The 26,514-nt window shown below is 40.8% G+C and overlaps 2 protein-coding genes and 2 non-coding genes across 4 annotated transcripts; all 4 read left to right on the forward strand.

The window, feature by feature from the left end:
- Positions 1-1,414: 1,414 nt before the first annotated feature.
- On the forward strand, positions 1,415-3,436 carry LOC101266096 (WUSCHEL-related homeobox 3-like). Its single transcript, XM_004251403.5, has 2 exons — positions 1,415-1,850; positions 2,862-3,436. The coding sequence occupies exons 1-2, from the start codon at positions 1,488-1,490 to the stop codon at positions 3,090-3,092; spliced, it is 594 nt and encodes a 197-aa protein (XP_004251451.1). The 5' UTR covers positions 1,415-1,487; the 3' UTR covers positions 3,093-3,436.
- A 3,889-nt stretch (positions 3,437-7,325) lies between these two features.
- On the forward strand, positions 7,326-7,461 carry LOC138339907 (small nucleolar RNA snoR137). The gene has a single exon (XR_011212795.1). It is a non-coding gene; the product is annotated as a small nucleolar RNA snoR137 (small nucleolar RNA).
- A 3,702-nt stretch (positions 7,462-11,163) lies between these two features.
- On the forward strand, positions 11,164-19,465 carry LOC138339488 (uncharacterized). The gene is made up of 3 exons (XM_069291091.1): positions 11,164-11,628; positions 12,150-15,772; positions 16,018-19,465. Exons 1-3 carry the CDS (start codon positions 11,164-11,166, stop codon positions 19,463-19,465), a joined length of 7,536 nt encoding a protein of 2,511 aa, XP_069147192.1.
- A 6,029-nt stretch (positions 19,466-25,494) lies between these two features.
- LOC112940548 (small nucleolar RNA snoR137) lies at positions 25,495-25,630 on the forward strand. Its single transcript, XR_003244881.2, has one exon. It is a non-coding gene; the product is annotated as a small nucleolar RNA snoR137 (small nucleolar RNA).
- Positions 25,631-26,514: the final 884 nt, after the last annotated feature.

Raw genomic sequence — 26,514 nt, forward strand, 5'->3', positions numbered from 1 at the left:
AACTTTCTACTATGGGAAACTTTTTTGTTTTGAGTAATTTCTCCGTCTCATATTATTTGATTTTATATATAGCTATAGTAAATTTTTTCTACGAGCTAAATTGAATATTAATATAGTCAAATTTTATGTTTCTGAAATATTAATAACAAAGTTAAATTAGTAAAGTATATCTCTAATTCAGACTTTATTAACTATGTATCATATCAATATCGATCAAATAATATGAAATCGAAGAAGTACTGAAAAAAAAATGAGTTGACTCATGTCTGCCCTTCAAACCCTATTTAACCCTCAAACATATGTACCAATAATTTCTAAGCCTAATCTAAAAGATCCTAATTTATGGTAATTGTAATTAACTTTTTAGGAGAAAATATAGTGCTATAATGAAAACCTAGCTAGACCGTGTGGCTTGCCTTCAACATTGACCAAAAAATTAGGCAGTCCAAATTGTCTTGATTTTAGAGTTCGAATTTTTACACAATCATCATTATTTTAGCAAATAGTTAGAAACTATTTTTCAATTATTTGATTTGCTTAACCGAATATATTTATTATAAAAGCTTTTATTAAAGGTGTTTTTTTGTTTTTTTTTTATCAGGATGATATTTTTTCTATGTTATTTTATATTTTAAAATATTTTTATTCTTTTAACTAAAAAAATGAAGAAAAAAAACTTGTAATTTTTTAAATTTTCTTTTTTTGATTATTTAGCACTTTCCTTAGTTAACTAACTTTATTAATAATATTCTGAAATTTTAAATTTTATTACAAAATAAAGCTTAAATCTTTTATCAATAGTTTAAAAAATTTCTATCGTTTCATCACAATTCCCGAGATAATTTTGCATTAATAGTAAGAGAGTTCGTAGTAGGCCTATTAGTATAGTAGGCTCCACATTAAACACATACGTACTATCGATCTTATTTATTTATTTATTTATTTTTAAATAAAAAGGAAGATCTTTTTCCTCACTACCATAATTCTCCATTGCTGTATTTTTCCATAATTCATTGTCAGATGAGTAAATATAGAGACGATGATGACGAAATCAACAACTAACCTAGTAAATGACTCTTCCACTATCATACTTCGTCCATCTCTATCACACTTTTCTTTTTAATCCGTTTAAAAAAATATATATATTTTTCATTTATCGAGATAATTCATAGTCATATAAAGATATCTACGATTTATTTTATATCACTTAAATTTTAACTTTTTATAAGAAGTTTAAATTTTATTTCAAGTCAAATAACATCAAATAATTTGAAACGGAGGGAGCAAGAATCATTGAATACATCAAAGTACTTATATAGCTACATCAGCATGACAACCCCATTATTAGGACCACCATTAAATCTTTTGTCTTCTATTTACAATATATATATATATATTACCCTTTATAGAAACCAAAGAACATATATTACCTCAGAAACACACAAAACAAACAAAAAAAAAGAGTAAAAAGTTGTATAATATTGAATATGCCTAGACCAAGATGGAGTCCAACACCACAACAACTTATGATTCTACAAGATTTGTATAGAAAAGGTTTGAGAAATCCAACATCTAGTCAAGTACAAAAGATAACAACTCATCTTTCTCTTTATGGAAAGATTCAATGCAAGAATGTATTTTATTGGTTTCAAAATCACAAAGCTAGGGACAGGCAAAAACTCAGAAAAGAATTGATGATGCTTCACAAAATCCACAAAAATACTAGTGATGATGATGTTCCTCATCAATTTCACACAACTCAAAACACCAATAGTAATCTTGAATACAATTTCCCTCCTAGTACTTTTCATACACTTTACCCTCAATCACCTTCCATATTGGTTCATCAGGTACATATATACTATATCTATGCACTACTTCTATCTCCGTAAATCGTTTGGTATGTTGGACAAGTATAGATAATACACTAATGAAATTTTAAAGTATTAACTCTATTTCATTTTATTTGTCCACATGAAGAACTTTTATTACTTCATCTTATTAGAATTTTTATACCAAAAATAGATATTTTATTTTACTAGACCATTTTAACAAAACCAAGTTGTTTTTTCTCCCTCATGCTACCTTTAGTGTTGAATAACTACATAAAATAACAATAAGCAACTTTAGTAGTTCAAAACATTATTAACAAGGTTAATTTGGTATAATACTCAAATTAAGATTAACCTTAAAGGGGGGTGTCAGATCAACGAAGGGCAACTAATATAAAACGGCAATGATATTTGTTTACCGCCTTATATATCTTTAGTATTAAATAATTATATAAATATCAAAAAAAATTGTAGTAGAATAATAAATACTTTTTCATTTTTAACTAGAGATCTCGAGTACGAGTACGAGTCCTCTTGGATATGGATCGTCTTTGGAAAGGAGCACTTTACCCTCCCATCCCACCCCTCCCTCTAATAATGAGAGTTCCCAAAGTGGATTCAAATTTAATCGGACATCATTGATGGGCAAATAAAAGTGAACATATAAAATATTGTCTTATAATCCCTTTGTGAAGTTACTAATAGGATAAGTTAGGTCATGATTAGTAACTAGTATTGAAATAAATTATTTTTGTCAGAGGATTAAATAACACTATCAGTATTAATTATTCCATGATAAAATAATATAAAATGACAAAGATATCCCTAAAGTCCCTTTATTTTAGTTAGTTTAAAAAAGATTATATCTGTATGTACTTAGGAATAAGTTAATTCTTAAAATACTCATGTTATCTTTGATATATCTATGATTCCTATGTTAGACCACAAATTTAAATTTCTTTACTTAAAACTTCGTGTCTTATTAAATACTGTCACATAAATTACCGATAAACTTTCTCATTTGTTTAGGGTGAAGGAAAAGACACATCATCATCATCAACTCAAATGATGAACAACATGGGGAATGTTGATTTTCCAAAGCACTGTGTCATAGAAAATGGCATGATGAGAACAAATGTTCAAGGTTGGATCTTGATGATGACAGATATGGGCCCTATTTCTATTCCATCTTGCAGTAGTAACAAGCCTCTTGAAACCCTAGAACTTTTCCCTATTAAAGCCACTGGCATTAAGGAATAGGGCTAGCTAGTCCAACAATATAATATAATATTGTTTCTTGCTGAAATATTGCAAGTGTAATTCTATCTAGCTAGCAAATAATAAGTTTGAAGCATTAATTAGAATAACTGATGATATCATGTGTGTTGGCTAAAATGTTAGTTTATAGTGTAGCTTGGACTCTAATAATAATGTTATCAAGTGTGCGTTGAATTCTCTAGAAATAGTTCCATTTTGGATGATCCAACACAAATATAGTAATATTTTAGAGAATTTGAGCAATTGAGGTTAGTTATATATGATGTCCATGCATTGATTTGTAAAATATTTTACTATTCTAGATATCAAGTTTACAATTCCTCGAGGATAGTCATGTGCTTTAACGTTTTACTTTTGAGTTATATGTGATCGAATTTTGAGAAAAAGTTTATCGATTTATGTTATTCGTTAAAAGTTTGATTTGTTTAATTTGTGTTATTTTTTGTTTGAAAAAGACTCATTCATGCTATTATAATAATAGAATATATCAGATTGGGTGTGGGTGAGTGTGAGGAAAAACAACGAAACATATAATTAATGAAAAGAAAAGGACCCCCTTTGTTCTATTTATTAACACTTTTAGTGTTACGCGTCTAAGAAAAGTTATTTCTCGCGTCATCTATGTAGGATGGTATGTAATTCACTCCAAATGGGGATAAATCAGTGCCCCTATTATTAATGTTCTAAAATAAGTTTTATCTATAAATCTAACTCAACTTTAAAAGTTGACTCATGAAGGTGGAATACTTGTGATTATATATATGTTATATCCAAAAATAATTTTTAACAACAATAAATTAACTGCAGCAATTTAACTATCGCTAAATTTATTTTTCAAAGCAATTAACATTTTTTAAAAATCCTTAAAGCATATAACAACATTGCAGATTTAATGATCCAACTAACTAAGGCTGGTTATAAAATCTTTACACCTTAGCATTCTTTGTTATTATAATTGTCGTTAAAAGCTATTTTTATTATCGTGATAGAGACTACAATCAACATGATTTCAAACCCTGGTTTCAAATCTATCAATGTGTCCAAACGCCTTAATAATGTGCTAAAGTCGTTGCAATTAAGGCAAAAACAATGAATGCATGATTGGATTGATATTCCAAAATTTTTAAAAGTAATTAGGTTATAAAACAATTAATTTATATATAATAATATAAGTTAGAGTTTTGAAAATGAAAAAGAAAAATTTAATCTGATATTTATTCTATGTATACAACTAATTTATCCTACTTTATAATTGTTGAAGTCCGTGGTTGTCTCACCTAAAAAATTAAATTGTTAGACAGAATACAATTTTATTAGTTAATCATATTCTCCACACGTTCCTTCAGTATTAACATGCACTAATATCATTGTTAATACTATTATAGTTTTATCACATTTTAAAAGGTGGTTAGATATGAGTTGTCAATTAGTACTTAGACAAATAATAACCATGCAAGTCATTTCAATTTTCAAAACTTGAAGACATGACAAACAGACAAGGACGAGGTTTCGTTGTTTAACGTTATGTTGATTTGCAATAGTATTGTTCTGTAATTAATATTAACATCCTGGCCTATAACAAGGTTCATGAGGAGCTGGATGGTCCGGGTTGGATTCATGATGGAACATGATGTTTGAATCGTGAACTTAGTTAAAAAATAAAATCGTGTTTTTAGTATCAGTTATAACTTTTAACATGATGATAAGCGTTTGATATATCGTAGCTAACAAGTATGAAAAAAGAAAACATTATATAGTGTTTTTGCTTCTATGATTTGAATTTTAAACTTCACTTATGATTGTCAATTTATTTCATTATTCTTTTTGTCAAAATCCAAGTCCATAGACATGCACAAATTTGTCTTTTTATACATCCATGTGAGTTTGAACTATTATAAAGCTCTTCACTTTTAATTCTCAATTTGGTGCAAGATTATCCTAATAAATCACGTGTTATTTTATCTTCGAAAGCTTGTCAACCTAAAAGTCTACCAGTCACGTATGGTCTACCCTCATCAACTCGCCGTTCATTAGGGACACAACGTCCTCGTTGAGATTTGCCCACCATTCTACTAGCTCAATAGTGTAACAAAATTGTGCCAAAGATCAACAAGTAAAGCAAAATTTGGGCCGATATAAGATGTCCAAAAATTCATCACTCTCTTCCTGGGCTTAAAAGAAATATGGCCCAAAAGCAGGAAAACTTTCACATATAGCCACTTAAAAATAATTAATTACTCTCAATAGCTATAGTTTGATGATTACAATTTGTAGCTACATGTTATATGGAGGAGAGATGCGATTGAGACTGGGAGAGAGTGAGAGAGAGGGGGGAAAAGAGTGGGAGAAAGGTGAATTGTATATGTATATTGGTTAGATAATTGTATATTACATATGTATTTGTATATATGGAAAGAGATATTGGGAGGGGGAGGAGAGAGGCGAGTGAAAATGGGGAGGGAGGAGAAGGCGATCGAGAGAGGGTAGAGAGTGGGAGAGAGGTGTGTTGACACCCAATTTTGATCCGCGTCGGTATGAGTTAATTAGTTTTTTAAATCTTGCGAAAATAAAATATATGTACATATATACATATATGTATATACATATATGTATATGTATATATGTATATCTTAAACCCATTCCTTTTCCAGCCCAACGCCCAGGCCCAAATCTCCCTTTTCTTCAGCAGCCCACCCTTCCAAATATCCCAGCCCACTTCTTCCCCATTCAGACGGCCCAAAACATTTAAATAAAAAATTACCCTTCAACCCAGCCCCATACCCGCTCCGACCCAACACCTAATACCCGACCCGCGACCCCCTTCCCTTCTCTTCTTCCCCACATGACCCCATGCCCAGGAAGAACAGATGCCCCCCAGAAAGCGCCCTCACGCGTTTTCCAGAAACCTCACGCCCACGCGACCCTCTCCCCGTGCTCTCTCGCTCTCTCCCTCAATCTCCCCACGCTCTCGTCTCCCTCACGCGACTTCCCTCCCTTTCCCTTTCCCTTCCTCTCGACAGAACCCAGAAAACAGACGCCAAAAAATCCCCAAGCCAGCCACGATCTCTCGCTCTCTCCCTCAATCTCCCCACGCTCTCGTCTCCCTCACGCGACCTCCCTCCCTTTCCTTTTCCCTTTCCCTTTCTCTCCCCATCCCATCGCAGCCTGCAAAACGCAGAAAAACAGAACCCCCCAACAACCCCACGCTCTTCTCCTTCCATCTTTCTCTTCGCGTGAATCAGACGGAAGCGCAGAGACCCATACGCTGTCGAGTAGGTCTGTGAGGTGTCAATTTCATCCTCTCCAACACGCCTGTGCCATGTGAAGTTTGACCGAAAATGGGATTTAGTTTCGAATTAAAAAGGAGAAAAGGGGGGGCTAACGCTCCTCCGCTATAAAACCCCTTTTTCTTCTTCAGAAAAGGGGTTGGACATTTTTGTTTGAGAAAATTTTCGAGAGTTGGAGCTTTAGTCGAAAAAAAAAGTTGTTGTTCTGTCTGTTCTTGGTTTAGAAAAGACTTATCGTAGTCTAGCTTTGACGATAGGTTCTCTAGAAGAGGAATCTTAGAGAGATCGTAGTTCGGAGGTCTCTCGCTCGCCTCTGGCTTTCTGTTCGAAAAGAAAAGAAAAAAAAAACGGAGTGAGATCGTTGCTTTGGTTGGAACGCCTGGCCGGGTTCGCGTGGTGGAACAGTCGCCTGCTCGTACCCGTCCCTGTTTCGCTGCTTTCGAAGAGGTAATCTCCCTTCCATCTCGGATATGTTTTGTCGCGAATGTATTTAGCATGTTTGGTCTCTGCAGAATCTGATGTACGGGGCAGTTTCTCGTTTGATTTTTTGCTGTTCACAGACTGTTATTCCTCTGTTTTCATTTCGGTTTCTCCTCATGTTTAAATGTTTGGTTGCTGTTCGTTGAGTCACGTCCTGTTTCGACGTCGAATGAGAAATGGTGTTCCGTTGTTGGTCTCCCTTGTTTTGTTACTGTTTTCGCTATCGCATATTAAGTGTTTGGCTGCTTATGTACGTTTCATGCTAGAAATACCCGCCGTTTACTTGAGCATCTTCTTCATCGTTCGTTTCGACGCTTCGTCGAAATTTCTGGTGGTTGGTAGTTGAATGTTTAGGTTTCGTACTTTTGTTGTCGTCAAAATCTTCAGTTTGAATTCGTATGCAGTCCTTAGTTCTTTTTGTTCTTAGCCTTGATCTAAATGATTTTGTGTTGCTTCATTATGGTGAAATCTCTCTAAAACTTAAGTGAGAGATGTTCTAGTTTCTGAAGCACAAATGATTAGTTGGGTGTTAACAACCTGGTACATTTCAGTTGCACTTAGTTACTTGTTTTCTTGATAAGTCTGTTCTTCAACGAAGTGGGGTTGTCAATAATTTCGTGTAAAGATTTCTCCCTTTTTGGATTGGCGGTATATCTTAATGTATTGTTGTGTGGCATCACTTGAGTTGAAATGATTTTACCTAGCCTTAAAATTGTCATTAAAATTGTTGGATGCTGGTTTGCTGTCCTTGTGATTTGATTTACTCTAGCTATTTTTTTTAAAGATGATGATTCTCATTTCCTTTGTTTTGTGGCATGTGAAAACCTCTCTCGAGTCCGTTTGGGACTCCCCTCCTCTTTTGGCCTTTCGGAAGAGCCACAAAGGCTCAAAAGCCTTCATTCGAGTCATTCCGTCAAGACAAGTGTGCAAGTTCGAAATTCCGGAAAGATTGAAGAAAAACCCAAAAACGGATTAGAAGACTGTTCTTATTTTTGTTTCGCTGTATTTATTTGTAATAGGCATAAGCCTTTATTATTTTCCGTTTTTCTATTTCTCTTGTATTTATTTTATATGTTTAGATTAGGACAGGTGAAAAATGGGTTAAAACCCAAAAACAGGTGGGTCCAAAACTCGGTCAAGGCGAACAGTACCCGAGTTTGGACCCAAAATCTCTCTCTCTCTCTCTTTCTCTCTCTCTCTCTTTGATTAGTTGTTTACGTGCTTGAATATCGTTAGTTTTAGGGTTATAAAACTCCAAACCCTGTCGAAACGCCTTTCAAACTTTGTCAAGCGTAAAACTAACTTCTAAACGATAATTGGTTTCAAAATCTGTAGAGCTCGTTTAGATAAAACTATAAGAAAGTTTAACTCAAGATTAGATTCACCAAATGGCAAGATAAATGATAAATGTGTCAAAACTTGAAAATTGCCTAAATAACTTCCAATAATTATTAAAAATAGTCAAATAAGTTAATCGCTGGAAAACCGTATTTTAACGGAGTGTTTTAGGTGCCTTACACCTTCCTAAGACGCTAATAAGAATCCCGAACCCTTAAAATGTTTCAAAACAATTTTTCTGTTTAAGTTGTTTAGAAACGAAGTTTTCTTGATTTTTCTTAAAAAATTAAGTGGCGACTCCTAAAAATCTAAAAAATAAACTCTTTTCGAAAATCACCCCTTTTTTTTCGATAAAACAGAAATGGCGACTCCGCTGGGGAATTGGAGGATTCTAACCTTAAGATTAACGTATTTGATTATTTGTGATTAACTGTTTAAATGTTTAAATTGTTTAGATTTTTAAACTGCTGCATACATTGCATACATACTTCCGTCAAACGACATTTTTACATTTTCCACTAAAGGACGATTATGCGGGTTCGCAGTCGTTCGTTAACCAAAAATCTTCTCGGGGCACCCTGACGAGTGTAGTTGATTACTTGATAGTCAACGATCGTTAATTGTCCCAGCCCAAGTAGTCCGCTTGGGTTACCCATTCCACTCTAAATACAACCCACTCTTAGTCAAACTAGGATAGAGCGAAACCAAATCCCGAAAATAGCGCATTGGCCTAAGATGACCCGACACCCAAGGAGTGTCGGGCCCATTAGAAAAGTCCACCTTGAGTCCAAAGAGCCTGCGGCTCGATAGGACGCTCATGTTTGTTGTTTAAATTTGAAGGATGTATTGCGTGTTTAACGAGTTGTTGTATCGGGGGATTGAAAATTAACTAGTTGTATGTTTTTGTAGATGTCAAGTCAGTTCCTTCACTTCAAAATGGTCACCCAGGCACCCGACATTCTTCGAGTATGGTGGGGAAATCTTAAGGAGTGTCAGAAGAGAGAAATCTCGATTTACTTGGGTCACCTACCTTCGATAATGGACTTCAAGGTATGGCCCACATTTATCGAGGTCATCACCCGATTTTGGGACGATGATAAAATGGTCTTTCGATTTGGAGATGTCGAAATAACGCCCACACTAGAAGAGATCAAAGATTGCCTTGACTCGATTGGGACGTGTGGCAAAAGGAAAAAGCGTCCCGATCATCACATTCTCTTACCAGATAGGCCAACCAAGAACGAATTGAGGGATATGCTATTCCTAGTGAATGCAGATTGGTTGGAGACAAACAACATTCCGCTGATGAGGTTTTTCGAGAGGTGGGGGCACGACAATTATTTTAGATTGTTCCCGGACGAATTTCATGATCACAGTACTTGGAGGCAAACCCAAGCTATCGCTTTCTCCGCATGCCTCTTGGGAACTATGGTGTTCCCTAAAGACGAAGGAAAAGAGATCGACACCAGAGTAGTGATGGTAGTGAATGCCATGTTCAGAGGAGTCGGTAGAAAATCTGAAGAAAAGAAATATTGCTGTTTGGCCCCAGTCATCTTGTCCGACATTTACCGATCTTTGAGCCTGTGCAAGAATGGTTTTCCGTTTTTCCAAGGTTGCAACATCTTACTTCAATGGTGGTTGACGGAACATCTATGCAAAAGAGACAACCCCCAGCTACAGGGTTTGGCCGAACCAAGTCAAACAAGTCCTCTCGATAATTATGAGTTCTACTTGAGTATCCGTAAATTTCCAATTCACACCACCAGGGATGCGTGGGCAAAGGTGTTTTACGATTTGCAAGAAGGAGACATACAATGGGTATTACCGAGCTTCAGGTCTCAGATGATAGCAGCCCAAGGGGGCAAATTGCCATTTTTAGTCCTTCCCGGCATCAGAGGATTGCGTCCTTACAACCCGACACGAGTAATGCGGCAATTTGGGAAAGTCCAAATCATACCCGCCCAAGGAGATGCCAGCTCTTTCATTGTTGATTACAACGGGAAGGACAAAATACCTTTCGCTAAAATTATCCTCCAGGAATGGGCCGGACGTGTCAACATGAAGTGGGAGGTCACCGAAGATAGGTATGGAGCTGGGTATGTCGACGAATATAAGACATGGTTGCATAATAATTTGCATGGTGTAGTGGATCCGACACCACGCACGAGTCGGAAAATCGAAGACGTGGAGACAAGGCTTCAGATTCACGCGTACCATTTTCAGCAAGAGTGGGACCGGAGGGAGCAGGAATTCTATAAGAAAGAACAGGAATTTCAACAAAGGGAGCAAGCGTACCAACTCCGGGAATTAGAAAATCAGAGAGTTTTAGCCGTAATGTCACAAGAATTAGCTGACACAAGGACTTGTCTAATGCGTTTGGACACTATTTTGGACGAGCAGATGAACACCCTACAAGCCGTACCAACATCTTCCAAAGCTGCGTTCGCTGAGCCATACGTGTTCACCAGCAAATGCATTATCCGAGAAGAAGTGGAGAAGGCCAGAAGAGGAGCTGGATCATCGACCTTTTAACTCCCCTGCGTGGGATTGATTTTATATGTGTATTTGCACTACATCCCCTTCCCAAGATATATCCCGTTTAATTTTGATTGTGTAATGAACGCTATGACATCTAGTGAAATTTGTTTCGGGGGTACAATTACTTATTTAAATGGCGCAATACATCCTTCAGATCGCTAGGCCTACCCTTGGCACAAAAGGGTCACATGCATGTTTAGGACACGATATATTTGTTTAAATGTTTATGTGTTATGTTGCTTTGATTGAGGATATCGTAAACCCACTCCCAGCCAAAATTCAAAAGAGTATACAGAAGCCAACATTACAAATGTCCGACCAAAATTCCCGAGTCTCAAGTTTCTCACACAAAATCCATACCATAAATCCTAAATACCGCTCTATCATCTCAGGAAAGTCGAATCACCGCTATGGACAAAAGCAAGAACGTCCAGACGGAGCTCACTGAGAAGGAATTGCGAAGAAAGATCGAGCGAGTCACTCGAGAGATTCAGAAGGTTAAGGAAGAAGGACTCAAAGTAGACGTGACCACGGCGATCTACAAAGCTGCGGTCACAACCTTGGATGAAGATCTCGCATCACAGATAAAGAGAAAGAAGGAGGTTGAGATGGAAACCGAAAGCCTAAGGAAAAGGTTGAACTTGCTTCGTTTGGAGATACACGAAGGAAAGGCGAGAGAGGCGAAGATAGATATCGAGACTGCCGTAGCGTTGGCCAGAAACGCGGCGCTCGACGAGGAATTGGCGACCCATAGCGACCCAAAGGGCGGAAAATACCTCGCCCGTGAATGGGGAGCAGATAACAGTGGCCCCGGCCGTGAAGTGACTGAGGAGGATGATGAAGAAGAAATAGTCTACAAGCCTCCATTTCCGACTGTCTGAAAGGAAAGGAATGACGCAGCCACAAGACAAGAAATCTCCGAATGTGGTCTTCTAGAAATCTCAATGTTGTTTTTTCAATTCCCTTGTAATCACAACGAAAGAATGAATGGAAAATTTTCATCCTAAAATCCGAACTACGTTGGGCCTGAATTCTCCCCGTGAGATACGTAGGCAGCCTTCTCGGCCCGGCCCCTATCACAGAAAATTTTCATTCTCCTCCATGTCTCGGAGATACGAAGATAAGATCAACGGACGTCGCAAAGCAGCTGCAAGAAGACCGTAGCTCAACGTGATTCAGATTTCCCAAGATAGCGCCAAACAAACAAATTCCTGTTTGTTCGAAATATATATCCGTCCTTATTCGTGGGTTAAGATATCCTCAAACAAAACGACTTGTGTGTTTATCTGTTTTATGTGCGATATTATGCATTTTGTACTCTGGATAGGCACTAACAAATTTGCCTTTGAGTTGTTTTTACATCTCAGGTACCTTTTACTGATCTGTGTCGATAAAGCTGGCAGATCATCCTTACTTCACCAGATCGAAAGGTCCTACAGATTCCTTCCCTCGATCAAATTCAGACAAAGGAAAGACAGTTATGGAAGACAACAATGACGAAGGGCGTCTTACTGATGTTGTGGTGGCTCAGCCCACTGTAGTGGAACAGAACGAATTGATCATGCAGCTGATGCAACAGATTGCTGAAATGAAAGTTGAAATGCAACGGAGACAGGATGCGCCTCCACCTGGATTTGGTACTAATATTGCTGATGCAAGACCTCCGGTCTACATCCCTTCATCAAACATAGATCCAACTCAGAACCAGCCTTCTACACCTGTGCATAATCCGTCTGTGATTGACCTCGCAACCCGAAACCCTCAATACGCTTCTGCATCTTACCAAACTCCTTCACCTCTTCCAAATAACCACCCTCAAATACCACCCCATCCTCAGAATACTCAAACTGCCCCACCGCCACAAAATCAAAACCAAGCTCAAACTGCCTTCAATACCCAAGCATTTCATCCGCATTTGAGTCAGAACACCAATCCTCAGGCCTACCCACAAAACTACCAGACCGCCCAAAACGTTCCAAGTCCCTCTATAGCTCCACCCCTCCCCAAAAGAGCCACCTTCCAAGTTCCCGTTCCTGCCGAGCACGAGGTGCACGGTTCTGAGTTGGATCACTATGAAGAACAGGAAAGAGAATGGAAGGCGAAAGAAGAAGTGAAGATCGATATAAAGGAAGAAATCAAAAGGGCTATGAAAGAGCTGCAGTGCATCCCAGACGCCGTCGGACTTAGCTACGCAGAATTGTGCATCCATCCAGATTTGAACCTTCCCGAAGGTTTTAAAATTCCGAAGTTTGACACCTTCGGAGGAGTGGGCAATCCTATGGCGCATTTGAGAGCGTATTGTGACCAGCTTGTGGGAGTTGGCAGGGATGAGGCCTTGTTGATGCGGCTTTTCAGCCGAAGTCTGTGTGGAGAGGCCCTCGAGTGGTTTACTTCACATGAAACCAGGCAGTGGCCCAGTTGGAATGCATTGGCTAAGGACTTCATTGACCGATTCGCCTACAATGTTGAAATATTGCCCGATCGGTATTCTCTGGAGAAGATGAAGCAGAAACCAACTGAAAGCTATAGGGAATTTGCCTATAGGTGGAGGAAAGAAGCGGCGAGGGTAAGGCCACCCATGACCGAGAAAGAGATTGTGGAAGTGTTCGTGCGGGTACAGGAGCCTGAGTACTATGATCGAATCATGTTGCTGGTCGGAGCTAAATTCGCTGAGATAGTCAAAGTTGGTGAGACTATCGAAGATGGTCTAAAATCGGGAAAGATAGCCCGTGTATCTGCGTCGCCTGGGTCTTCAGGATTGATAAGAAAGAGAAGAGAGGAAGTTGCCGCTGTCTCGTATGGGGGGAGAAAAACCCCTAGAAACCCGTCATATTCCCAAGATCGTTCCAGGCCTTCCCCAAAGTCTCAACGATCCTACTACCCACAATCCGATCATCCTAATAACCACAATACTGTCCCCACCTATCAGAATGCTCAAATTTCGTCGTACCAAGGTCCACCCTCTAATCTCCAAAATTTTTCTCCCATATTCCCAAATTACCCTCAACCATACCAGATCCCATCCCCTTATCAGAATATTGCTCCCAACTGTGCCAACGTACAGTCGAGCTACCGACCAACTCCGCCCACTTATCAAGTCCGAGCTCCATTATACCAGGACCCCCTCCCGAATTACCAAGCTCCAATGCCAAATTTCCAGGCAAACCCTTATCCCCGGAGCCAAGCTCCTCGTACAAATACCCAAAATTATCAGCGGGTGCCTCCCCCTCGGCAAAGCGGCTATGATACTTCCCGTCCGAGATTTGAAAAAAGGCCTTCAAGGAACTTTACCACACTTGCTGAAAGCCGGACCAAACTATTTGAGAGGTTAGCCGCAGATGGATACATCCACCCTGTGGGGCCCAAACCCGGGGATGTCAACTCAAAGTTCTACAGGCCAGATCAAAGGTGTGCTTATCATTCCAACAGTGTTGGACATGACACGGAAGATTGCATCAACCTCAAGCACAAAATCCAAGACCTGATCGATCAGGAGGTAGTTTCTCTTCAACCGGCGGTGCCAAATGTCAACACAAATCCGTTGCCGAATCATGGAGGTGACAACCTTAATATGATTGAAACGGATGAAGACGGGTGTGGGACAAAGATGATTACCCCTATTATGCATGAGGACTTGGAAAGGGCTGTCGCTTCTTTAAGCGTCAAAGAAAGGAGGAAGTTTGTTATTCTGACACCTGCAAAGGCTGTTGCCTTGGTGCCTTCGAAAACCCTCGTTAAGCCCAAATTTGTCATTGAAACTGCCGTGGCCCAAGGCATGACCAGGTCCGGAAGGTGCTACACTCCTGATGAGCTTGCTCTCGGAGGACAGAAGAAGGACCATGCTAAGAGGCCGATAAGCGAGGGGGAAGCAGAGGAATTCTGGAGAAGGATGCAACCTAAGGACTATTCCATCGTCAAACATTTAGAGAAGACTCCGGCTCAGATCTCTGTGTGGGCCCTGCTGATGAGTTCTCAGTCCCACAGGCAGGCCTTAATGAAAGCTCTTGATGATACATACGTACCCTCAGGTACAAGTAGTGATAACGTGGCCGCTATGATTCATCAAGTCATTCGGGGGCACCGGATCAGCTTTTGTGACGATGAGTTGCCAGTCGAAGGAAGATCCCACAACAAAGCGCTACACATTACCGTGATATGTCATGGAAAGGTTGTCAACTGTGTTTTGGTAGATGATGGGTCCGGTTTGAATATTTGCCCATTGACGACGTTGAGGCAACTAAATTTTGACCTTGGGAAACTGGAGCAGAATCAGGTCAATGTAAGGGCATTTGATGGTGTGCAAAGAGACACCTTAGGGGCTGTGACTTTGACCCTTCAAATGGGCCCCGCAGAGTTCAGTGCGCAATTCCAAGTATTGGACATAGACACTAGCTACAACCTTCTTTTGGGAAGGCCGTTTATCCACATGGCTGGAGCCGTCCCCTCTACTCTCCATCAGATGATGAAGCTTGTGTGGAAAAATGAAGAGTTAGTGATTCACGGCGAGGGAAGTCGCTCGGGCAAGCAGGTGTCGGTCGTTGATGAGATGCCGCAAGGCGCAGACTTTTACACGGTGGAGCTGGTGAATGCCACCAACGAAGATTTGGCCCTCAACTCCATGCCAACCGTGTACAAAATGATAGCCACGGTGATGCTGCAAAATGGGTTCGAGCCAGGTTTCGGATTGGGAAGAGATTCCCAAGGAATTATTGAGCCTGTTCCGGTCCTTGCTCAGGGATCAAAGTATGGTTTGGGGTACATCCCCACAGATGATGATATGAAGATGAAGAGGAGAAGGGATCAAGAGTTGACTAAGCCGATCCCGCATCTCTATCACTCCTTTCCAATTTGGGAGCATGCCGAGCCTGAAGACGACGGGGAAGGAATCTGTGACCTGTTCAAGGAGATCAATGCCGTCATAGAGGAGGAGGCCGAGCCAGCTGGCTTTCGCGATGCTGAACCGGGGGAGATGCTGAAGAATTGGACGTCCACACCAATCCTGATGTCCCGGACTTTTGGGTAGAAAGGAATTATTTTGTGCATGCCAAAATCGGTGGTCGTTCGGAAGAGGCCCGAGACCCACCATTTCTGCATTTTCTTGATTTTGAATTTTGTTATGATTGTTTAAAGGGCGACATGGCCTTGTGCCATGACCCAACTTTGCATCTTGATTCAATTTAAATGAAAGCCTCCTTATTTTGACTTTGTTTATTCGATTGCTTGTTATATTTTACTTTTCTAATTTTGTCTGTTTATGATTTCAGTAACGTAAGTTACAAACCTGCCAACGTCATGTCATGTCATGAGCTAAACGAACAAAATGAGGCAAATGACGGCGAGGCTGACGACTACGACGAAGAAAGTGGGGAACCAGACTATGTAGTAGAAGAGTTTCGACAGTTCGAGAATCAACATAAACCGAATCTGGAGGAAACAGAGACGGTAAATTTGGGAGATTCAGAATGTGTCAAAGAGGTTAAGATCAGCACTCACCTGAATGAAACTCAGAAGGAGAGCCTGATTCATTTGCTTGCCGAATACAGCGATGTGTTTGTTTGGGAGGTCAGTGACATGCAGGGGCTGAGTACCGATGTCGTATCTCATAAGCTGCCTATCAACCCAGGGTTCGAGCCAGTGAAGCAAAGGACTCGGAAATTCAAGCCTGAGTTGAGTTTGAAGATTAAGGAGGAAATCACCAAGCAGATAGAGTCCCGGTTGGTAGAAGTAACGCAATATCCCACCTGGTTGGCGAATGTCGTTCCGGTCGCCAAGAAAGATGGAAAAATCAGGATTTGCGTTGATTACAGAGATCTCAACAAGGCTAGTCCAAAGGATAATTTCCCGTTGCCAAATATCCATATTCTGATTGACAACTGTGCCAAACATGAGATGCAGTCATTTGTGGACTGCTACGCGGGTTATCACCAGATTCTGATGGATGAAGAAGACGCGGAGAAAACGGCCTTCATCACGCCTTGGGGGGTATATCACTACAGGGTGATGCCGTTTGGGCTCAAAAACGCCGGTGCCACTTACATGAGAGCCATGACGACTATCTTCCACGACATGATTCACAAGGAAATTGAAGTGTACGTGGACGACGTCATAATTAAATCCCGCGAGAGTTCGGATCATTTGACACACCTGCGAAAATTCTTTGAACGTTTGCGTAGGTACAACTTGAAGCTAAATCCCGCCAAGTGTGCTTTTGGAGTCCCAGCTGGGAAATTGTTAGGGTTTATAGTCAGCAGAAGAGGTATTGAGCTCGACCCTTCCAAGATCAAAGCAATTCAGGAGTTACCTCCGCCGAAGACGAGAAAAGAGGTGATGAGCTTCTTAGGGAGGTTAAACTATATCAGCCGGTTTATAGCACAATCGACGGTGGTATGTGAGCCTATCTTCAAGTTGCTGAAGAAAGATGCCCCAACTAAGTGGACTGAGGAGTGCCAGACCGCTTTCGACGCTATCAAGAGCTACTTGTCTAACCCACCAGTATTGGTTCCTCCGCGAGAAGGGAGTCCTTTGTTGCTGTATTTATCTGTCTCAGATAACGCCTTTGGATGCGTACTTGGTCAACACGACGAGACAGGGAAGAAGGAAAAGGCTATCTACTACATCAGCAAGAAATTTACTCCGTATGAGTCTCGTTACACTTTGCTGGAAAGAACATGCTGTGCTCTGACGTGGCTTGCCCAGAAGCTGAGGCACTACCTGTCGTCGTATACTACATATCTTATCTCCAGGATGGATCCGTTGAAGTATATTTTCCAGAAAGCGATGCCGACCGGGAAGCTAGCTAAATGGCAAATGCTGTTAAGTGAGTTTGACATCGTGTACGTGACTCAAAAGGCAATAAAAGCACAAGCTTTAGCTGATCATCTTGCGGAAAATCCCGTTGATGAAGAGTATGAACCTCTCAAGACATATTTTCACGATGAAGAAGTGTCATTTGTGGGTGAAGATATCTCTGAAGATTATCCAGGTTGGAGATTATTCTTCGATGGAGCGGTGAATCACCAGGGTAAAGGTGTTGGAGCAGTCTTGGTATCAGAATCTGGTCAGCACTATCCTATGGCGGCTAAGCTACGGTTCAACTGCACAAACAACATGGCTGAGTATGAAGCTTGCATTCTCGGTTTGAAAATGGCCGTTGACATGAATGTTTACGAGCTACTGGTTATTGGAGATTCGGACCTCTTGATCCATCAAGTTCAAGGAGAATGGGCTGTGAAGAACCCAAAGATTGTACCTTATGTACAATATGTGCAAAACCTGTGTAAAAGGTTTCGCAAGATCGAGTTCAGACATACTCCCCGAATACAGAATGAATTAGCTGATGCTCTTGCCACCATCGCTTCAATGATCAAACATCCGGATATTGATTACATCGACCCGCTGGATATAGATTTGAAGGAGCATCCAGTCCATTGTTCACACGTGGAATCAGAACCAGATGGTTTGCCTTGGTATTTCGACATAAAGAGGTACTTGGAGTCTGGGACATATCCAGAAGACGCCACATCTAATCAAAAGAAGTCGATACGTCGTATGGCTCTCAATTTCTTTTTGAATGGAGAAGTCCTTTACAGGAGGACTCCAGATTTGGGTCTTTTGAGATGCGTGGATGCTGCTGAAGCCGTGAGGCTTATTGAACAGATACATGCTGGAGTCTGTGGCACACATATGAACGGGCTTACCTTGGCAAGAAAAGTCCTTCGAGCCGGTTACTTCTGGATGACTATGGAGAACGACTGTTGCAAATTCGTGCAAAAATGCCATAAATGTCAAGTGCACGGAGATTTGATAAGGGTGCCGCCTCACGAACTCAATGCTATGAGTTCACCTTGGCCATTTGTAGCTTGGGGAATGGATGTTATCGGTCCTATAGAACCGGCCGCTTCCAATGGACACAGATTTATTTTGGTTGCCATCGATTATTTCACCAAATGGGTGGAAGCAGCCTCTTACAAATCGGTAACCAAGAAAGTGGTGGCCGACTTTGTCCGCAACAATTTGATCTGCCGATTTGGAGTTCCAGAATCCATCATCACCGATAACGGTGCAAATCTCAACAGTCATCTGATGAAAGAGATATGTGAACAATTTAAGATTATTCACCGAAGGTCAACTGCTTATCGCCCTCAAATGAACGGAGCTGTAGAGGCCGCCAACAAGAACATCAAGAAGATTCTGAGGAAAATGATTGACAAGCAGCGGGGTTGGCATGAAATGTTGCCATATGCTCTACTGGGTTATCGAACGACGGTCAGAACCTCAACTGGGGCTACTCCATACTTGCTAGTATACGGAACAGAAGCAGTCGTACCTGTCGAAGTCGAGATACCGTCACTGAGGATCATCCAAGAAGCTGAGCTAAGTAATGCTGAGTGGGTTAGCAAACGGATTGATCAACTAGCCTTGATTGATGAAAAGAGGATGGTTGCTGTTTGTCATGGCCAGTTGTATAGACAAAGAATGACTCGCGCTTTTCACAAAAGAGTAAGAGCCAGAAATTTTGAAGTTGGTCAGCTGGTTCTTAAGCGTATTTTTCCTCATCAAGACGAGCACAAAGGAAAGTTCGCACCGAACTGGCAAGGTCCTTACATGGTTCGCAAAGTACTATCTGGAGGTGCTTTAGTCTTGTCAGAGATGGATGGCGCTGTATGGCCCAAGCCTATCAACTCAGATGCTGTCAAGAGATATTACGCGTGAAGTTCGTTTGGCATTTCCCATCATTTACTTGTAATCTTCTGTTTGCTTGTATTTGTTCGAATTTGAATTCTTATCCCTCTTGTAACGAACTACGTGCGACCTGAATTCTCAAGAATGAGATACGTAGGCGGCCTATGTCGGCTTCGGTCACCCCATTTATTCCCCTTGATTATTCCTTGTGTTGGAACTACGTTTGACCTGATTCCTGCCTCAACGGGATACGTAGGCGCCACAACGGCTCGGTCATATACCCAGAAGATTTCCATTCCTCTCCATAATGGAAACTGGGACAGAATTTTTGAGAGGATCTCAAAAATTCATTTGAAGTTGGACTTCTTTAATAAGTCAAAACAGAAGACCAAATTCTACGACCTGAACTACGTTCGACCTGAATTCTCAAGAATGAGATACGTAGGCGGCCTTTGTCGGCTTCGGTCGGTTTCTTTGTAAATTTTATTCTTGTTAACCTTTAAAGGGGAACTACGTTTGACCTGATTCCTGCCTCAACGGGATACGTAGGCGCCACAAGGGCTCGGTCATATCTCTCGTAAGATCTCTATTTCCCCCTTCTACAATAGAAACTGGGACAGAATTTTTGAGAGGGACTCAAAAATTCTCCAAAAGGAACCTTCTCCTCAGCGGATCAAACTAAGGACATTTCGAGTTTGCGACTGGGACAAAATTTTTGAGAAGATCTCAAAAATTCCGAGATTTGTTCGGTTACAATGGAAAGATGAGCGAGATACTAAACTGGGACAGAAATTTTGAGGATGGCCTCAAAATTTCGTCATGGGACTTCCCCACAAGTCCGGAATGCCTCTGAAATTCATTCGACAAGCGTCGGACTCAAAGAAGCTCGTTAAGCCTGACATGACATGACTTGGCATTGACTTTTTCGAGATACTATTTCTTAAAAAATTTCTTGCTTCTCTTAAAAATTTCCCTTTTATATTTCATCTGTTTTGGCATAAGATATTTTCTTATCTATCAAGAGTCGGGAAATCGGGAAATCAACCGAGGACGGCAAGACAAGGAGCAAACAATCGAAGGGATCGACACAGATCAGTATGTTTAAAACTGACAATTTTTCTGTGGATGCAGGTTTATAGCTTCACTTCGAAATCGGCCGAATTCTTCCGACTGATGAATACGGAGAAGGAGAAAACTATCTCCAAAGCCGGTGATTTTATTGAAAGCAAGAAGCATTTCATATCTTTATGCCAAGATGCTTGTGAATGTGTTTGTTTATTTCAAGCCATTCCCCAATACATGAAATTTACAAAGTGCCTGACCAGATTCAAAGGTGGATCAAAAAGGAATCTTAGCGAAGATTTCACGATTTCTATAGAAGACGCTATTTGCATTGCGTTATCAAAGCAAGATGATTATTGTCGATCAAGACAATGCATTACCTCAGAAGAGACAGCTATGCAATTATTATTTTTATCATTATCGATCAAGTCAATATATTATTTGGAGGTCGTCTTGCCGTTACTATTCACGGGGGCAATATAAATAATCATGCATGACGAGAAGATTTCATGCCTCGTCGAAATTTATACATCGCGAGAAGAATTTATGCCTCGCTGGAATTCATGCATCGCGGAATCATGCATCGCGGAAATCATGCATCGCGAGTCAATAATCATGCATGACGAGAAGATTTCATGCCTCGTCGAAATTTATACATCGCGAGAAGAATTCATGCATCGCGGAACCATGCATCGCGGAAATCATGCATCGCGAGTCAATAATCATGCATGACGAGAAGATTTCATGCCTCGTCGAAATTTATACATCGCGAGAAGAATTTATGCCTCGCTGGAATTCATGCATCGCGGAATCATGCATCGCGGAAATCATGCATCGCGAGTCAATAATCATGCATGACGAGAAGATTTCATGCCTCGTCGAAATTTATACATCGCGAGAAGAATTTATGCCTCGCTGGAATTCATGCATCGCGGAATCATGCATCGCGGAAATCATGCATCGCGAGTCAATAATCATGCATGACGAGAAGATTTCATGCCTCGTCGAAATTTATACATCGCGAGAAGAATTCATGCATCGCGGAACCATGCATCGCGGAAATCATGCATCGCGAGTCAATAATCATGCATGACGAGAAGATTTCATGCCTCGTCGAAATTTATACATCGCGAGAAGAATTTATGCCTCGCTGGAATTCATGCATCGCGGAATCATGCATCGCGGAAATCATGCATCGCGAGTCAATAATCATGCATGACGAGAAGATTTCATGCCTCGTCGAAATTTATACATCGCGAGAAGAATTTATGCCTCGCTGGAATTCATGCATCGCGGAAATCATGCATCGCGAGTCAATAATCATGCATGACGAGAAGATTTCATGCCTCGTCGAAATTTATACATCGCGAGAAGAATTTATGCCTCGCTGGAATTCATGCATCGCGGAACCATGCATCGCGGAAATCATGCATCGCGAGTCAATAATCATGCATGACGAGAAGATTTCATGCCTCGTCGAAATTTATACATCGCGAGAAGAATTTATGCCTCGCTGGAATTCATGCATCGCGGAATCATGCATCGCGGAAATCATGCATCGCGAGTCAATAATCATGCATGACGAGAAGATTTCATGCCTCGTCGAAATTTATACATCGCAAGAAGAATTTATGCCTCGCTGGAATTCATGCATCGCGGAATCATGCATCGCGAGTCAATAATCATGCATGACGAGAAGATTTCATGCCTCGTCGAAATTTATACATCGCGAGAAGAATTTATGCCTCGCTGGAATTCATGCATCGCGGAATCATGCATCGCGGAAATCATGCATCGCGAGTTAATAATCATGCATGACGAGAAGGTTTTATGCCTCGTCAAAATTTATACATCGCGAGAAGAATTTATGCCTCGCTGGAATTCATGCATCGCGGAATCATGCATCGCGGAATCATGCATCGCGGAAATCATGCATCGCGAGTTAATAATCATGCATGACGAGAAGATTTCATGCCTCGTCAAAATTTATGCACGACGAGAAGAATTCGTGCCTCGTCAAAATTTGCACATCGCAAGAAGATTTTATTCTTCGCTGAAAGTTATGCATCGCGAGAAGATTCATATCTCGCAGGAATTTACGTATCGCGGGAAGATATTCATGACCCGCAAGAAGACGTACTTGTATAAAGAAAGAGCAATACTTATCCATTGGCCTCGACTGCATTATGTTATTTCTTATAAAAATAAACATCATGGAGAGCATCGAAGATGACAACAAAAGAAACATCAATATCGCATCAGCATTTATTTATTTATTTCGACATCAAGTATGGAATGCATTGAAGATGATATTGCAAAACACAAGGCATAAGCTTTATTTGCTGGACGTCAGACCGATCGAGTCGACGTCGAACATGGAGGAGAACAATGAAGTGTCGACATGGTAAAAGACACTATCTCCCATCCTAATTGCATTTTTAAGCTGACGAGTTTTATCTCAGTCTTTGTCGAGAGCATCCAAAAGGATGAATTCTCCAAAAACCACAGGTGCGGACGACATCAAAAAGGATGCAGCACAACGTGGAACTTTTCTTAGCAGCGAACTGGGACACAGTCCAAAGAGGAGTGTCAAACTCTTAGGACGCGAGCAGAGGAGCGACTTCCACCACAATCGAACCACCCTCTCGAGGCATACGGGTTTTCTCTAGTTCTGTCAGTTTCTGTCTAGCTTCCGAAAGTCTTGTTTTATCAGAAGCGAGTTTCCAATCTGAGTGACAATACGCCAAAAGATTTGGGAATTATGTCCGTGTAAGTTCTTACCTATGGATGTGAAGAGCTCCACAGTCATGGCTAAGAGGTTACAAGCCTCTTTTTCATACTCGTTTAATGTGTCACTCGTCCGAAACCGAAGGTTAGCTAGCATAATAGTTTTCCTTTTCCAACGATCGAGTCGAACTACACACAGCCTGATTCCGAAGGTTTAAGGGTATGTAGGCGGATTCAATGTTGAAAACTCGGCTGTATTCCAACATTTCGCTCTCGAATTCTATTCTCGAGCATTTCGATACCTTCATAATTCGGTGTCGAGGTGGCTTTTGATTCTTTGAAATCGTGCGGTAAATCAAGCTTATCGAACTACAAGTGGCCTGAATTCTCATATAGCCTGAGATATGTAGGAGACCCGTTTGCAAGGGTTCGGCCATAATTCCTAAAACTCTTTGTCAAATCCTTCTTCTTGAAGGCGAATGGAGTTGGTCAAAATTGGTTCGGTCAACTTCATTTTCCTCGAGTTGCTTGCATCAACCCAAGTAAAATGAGGGACAGTTGTTGACACCCAATTTTGATCCGCGTCGGTATGAGTTAATTAGTTTTTTAAATCTTGCGAAAATAAAATATATGTACATATATACATATATGTATATACATATATGTATATGTATATATGTATATCTTAAACCCATTCCTTTTCCAGCCCAACGCCCAGGCCCAAATCTCCCTTTTCTTCAGCAGCCCACCCTTCCAAATATCCCAGCCCACTTCTTCCCCATTCAGACGGCCCAAAACATTTAAATAAAAAATTACCCTTCAACCCAGCCCCATACCCGCTCCGACCCAACACCTAATACCCGACCCGCGACCCCCTTCCCTTCTCTTCTTCCCCACATGACCCCATGCCCAGGAAGAACAGATGCCCCCCAGAAAGCGCCCTCACGCGTTTTCCAGAAACCTCACGCCCACGCGACCCTCTCCCCGTGCTCTCTCGCTCTCTCCCTCAATCTCCCCACGCTCTCGTCTCCCTCACGCGACTTCCCTCCCTTTCCCTTTCCCTTCCTCTCGACAGAACCCAGAAAACAGACGCCAAAAAATCCCCAAGCCAGCCACGATCTCTCGCTCTCTCCCTCAATCTCCCCACGCTCTCGTCTCCCTCACGCGACCTCCCTCCCTTTCCTTTTCCCTTTCCCTTTCTCTCCCCATCCCATCGCAGCCTGCAAAACGCAGAAAAACAGAACCCCCCAACAACCCCACGCTCTTCTCCTTCCATCTTTCTCTTCGCGTGAATCAGACGGAAGCGCAGAGACCCATACGCTGTCGAGTAGGTCTGTGAGGTGTCAATTTCATCCTCTCCAACACGCCTGTGCCATGTGAAGTTTGACCGAAAATGGGATTTAGTTTCGAATTAAAAAGGAGAAAAGGGGGGGCTAACGCTCCTCCGCTATAAAACCCCTTTTTCTTCTTCAGAAAAGGGGTTGGACATTTTTGTTTGAGAAAATTTTCGAGAGTTGGAGCTTTAGTCGAAAAAAAAAGTTGTTGTTCTGTCTGTTCTTGGTTTAGAAAAGACTTATCGTAGTCTAGCTTTGACGATAGGTTCTCTAGAAGAGGAATCTTAGAGAGATCGTAGTTCGGAGGTCTCTCGCTCGCCTCTGGCTTTCTGTTCGAAAAGAAAAGAAAAAAAAAACGGAGTGAGATCGTTGCTTTGGTTGGAACGCCTGGCCGGGTTCGCGTGGTGGAACAGTCGCCTGCTCGTACCCGTCCCTGTTTCGCTGCTTTCGAAGAGGTAATCTCCCTTCCATCTCGGATATGTTTTGTCGCGAATGTATTTAGCATGTTTGGTCTCTGCAGAATCTGATGTACGGGGCAGTTTCTCGTTTGATTTTTTGCTGTTCACAGACTGTTATTCCTCTGTTTTCATTTCGGTTTCTCCTCATGTTTAAATGTTTGGTTGCTGTTCGTTGAGTCACGTCCTGTTTCGACGTCGAATGAGAAATGGTGTTCCGTTGTTGGTCTCCCTTGTTTTGTTACTGTTTTCGCTATCGCATATTAAGTGTTTGGCTGCTTATGTACGTTTCATGCTAGAAATACCCGCCGTTTACTTGAGCATCTTCTTCATCGTTCGTTTCGACGCTTCGTCGAAATTTCTGGTGGTTGGTAGTTGAATGTTTAGGTTTCGTACTTTTGTTGTCGTCAAAATCTTCAGTTTGAATTCGTATGCAGTCCTTAGTTCTTTTTGTTCTTAGCCTTGATCTAAATGATTTTGTGTTGCTTCATTATGGTGAAATCTCTCTAAAACTTAAGTGAGAGATGTTCTAGTTTCTGAAGCACAAATGATTAGTTGGGTGTTAACAACCTGGTACATTTCAGTTGCACTTAGTTACTTGTTTTCTTGATAAGTCTGTTCTTCAACGAAGTGGGGTTGTCAATAATTTCGTGTAAAGATTTCTCCCTTTTTGGATTGGCGGTATATCTTAATGTATTGTTGTGTGGCATCACTTGAGTTGAAATGATTTTACCTAGCCTTAAAATTGTCATTAAAATTGTTGGATGCTGGTTTGCTGTCCTTGTGATTTGATTTACTCTAGCTATTTTTTTTAAAGATGATGATTCTCATTTCCTTTGTTTTGTGGCATGTGAAAACCTCTCTCGAGTCCGTTTGGGACTCCCCTCCTCTTTTGGCCTTTCGGAAGAGCCACAAAGGCTCAAAAGCCTTCATTCGAGTCATTCCGTCAAGACAAGTGTGCAAGTTCGAAATTCCGGAAAGATTGAAGAAAAACCCAAAAACGGATTAGAAGACTGTTCTTATTTTTGTTTCGCTGTATTTATTTGTAATAGGCATAAGCCTTTATTATTTTCCGTTTTTCTATTTCTCTTGTATTTATTTTATATGTTTAGATTAGGACAGGTGAAAAATGGGTTAAAACCCAAAAACAGGTGGGTCCAAAACTCGGTCAAGGCGAACAGTACCCGAGTTTGGACCCAAAATCTCTCTCTCTCTCTCTTTCTCTCTCTCTCTCTTTGATTAGTTGTTTACGTGCTTGAATATCGTTAGTTTTAGGGTTATAAAACTCCAAACCCTGTCGAAACGCCTTTCAAACTTTGTCAAGCGTAAAACTAACTTCTAAACGATAATTGGTTTCAAAATCTGTAGAGCTCGTTTAGATAAAACTATAAGAAAGTTTAACTCAAGATTAGATTCACCAAATGGCAAGATAAATGATAAATGTGTCAAAACTTGAAAATTGCCTAAATAACTTCCAATAATTATTAAAAATAGTCAAATA

The sequence above is a fragment of the Solanum lycopersicum genome, chromosome 11, assembly GCF_036512215.1.
Source record: "Solanum lycopersicum chromosome 11, SLM_r2.1".
Taxonomy (NCBI): Eukaryota; Viridiplantae; Streptophyta; class Magnoliopsida; order Solanales; family Solanaceae; genus Solanum; species Solanum lycopersicum.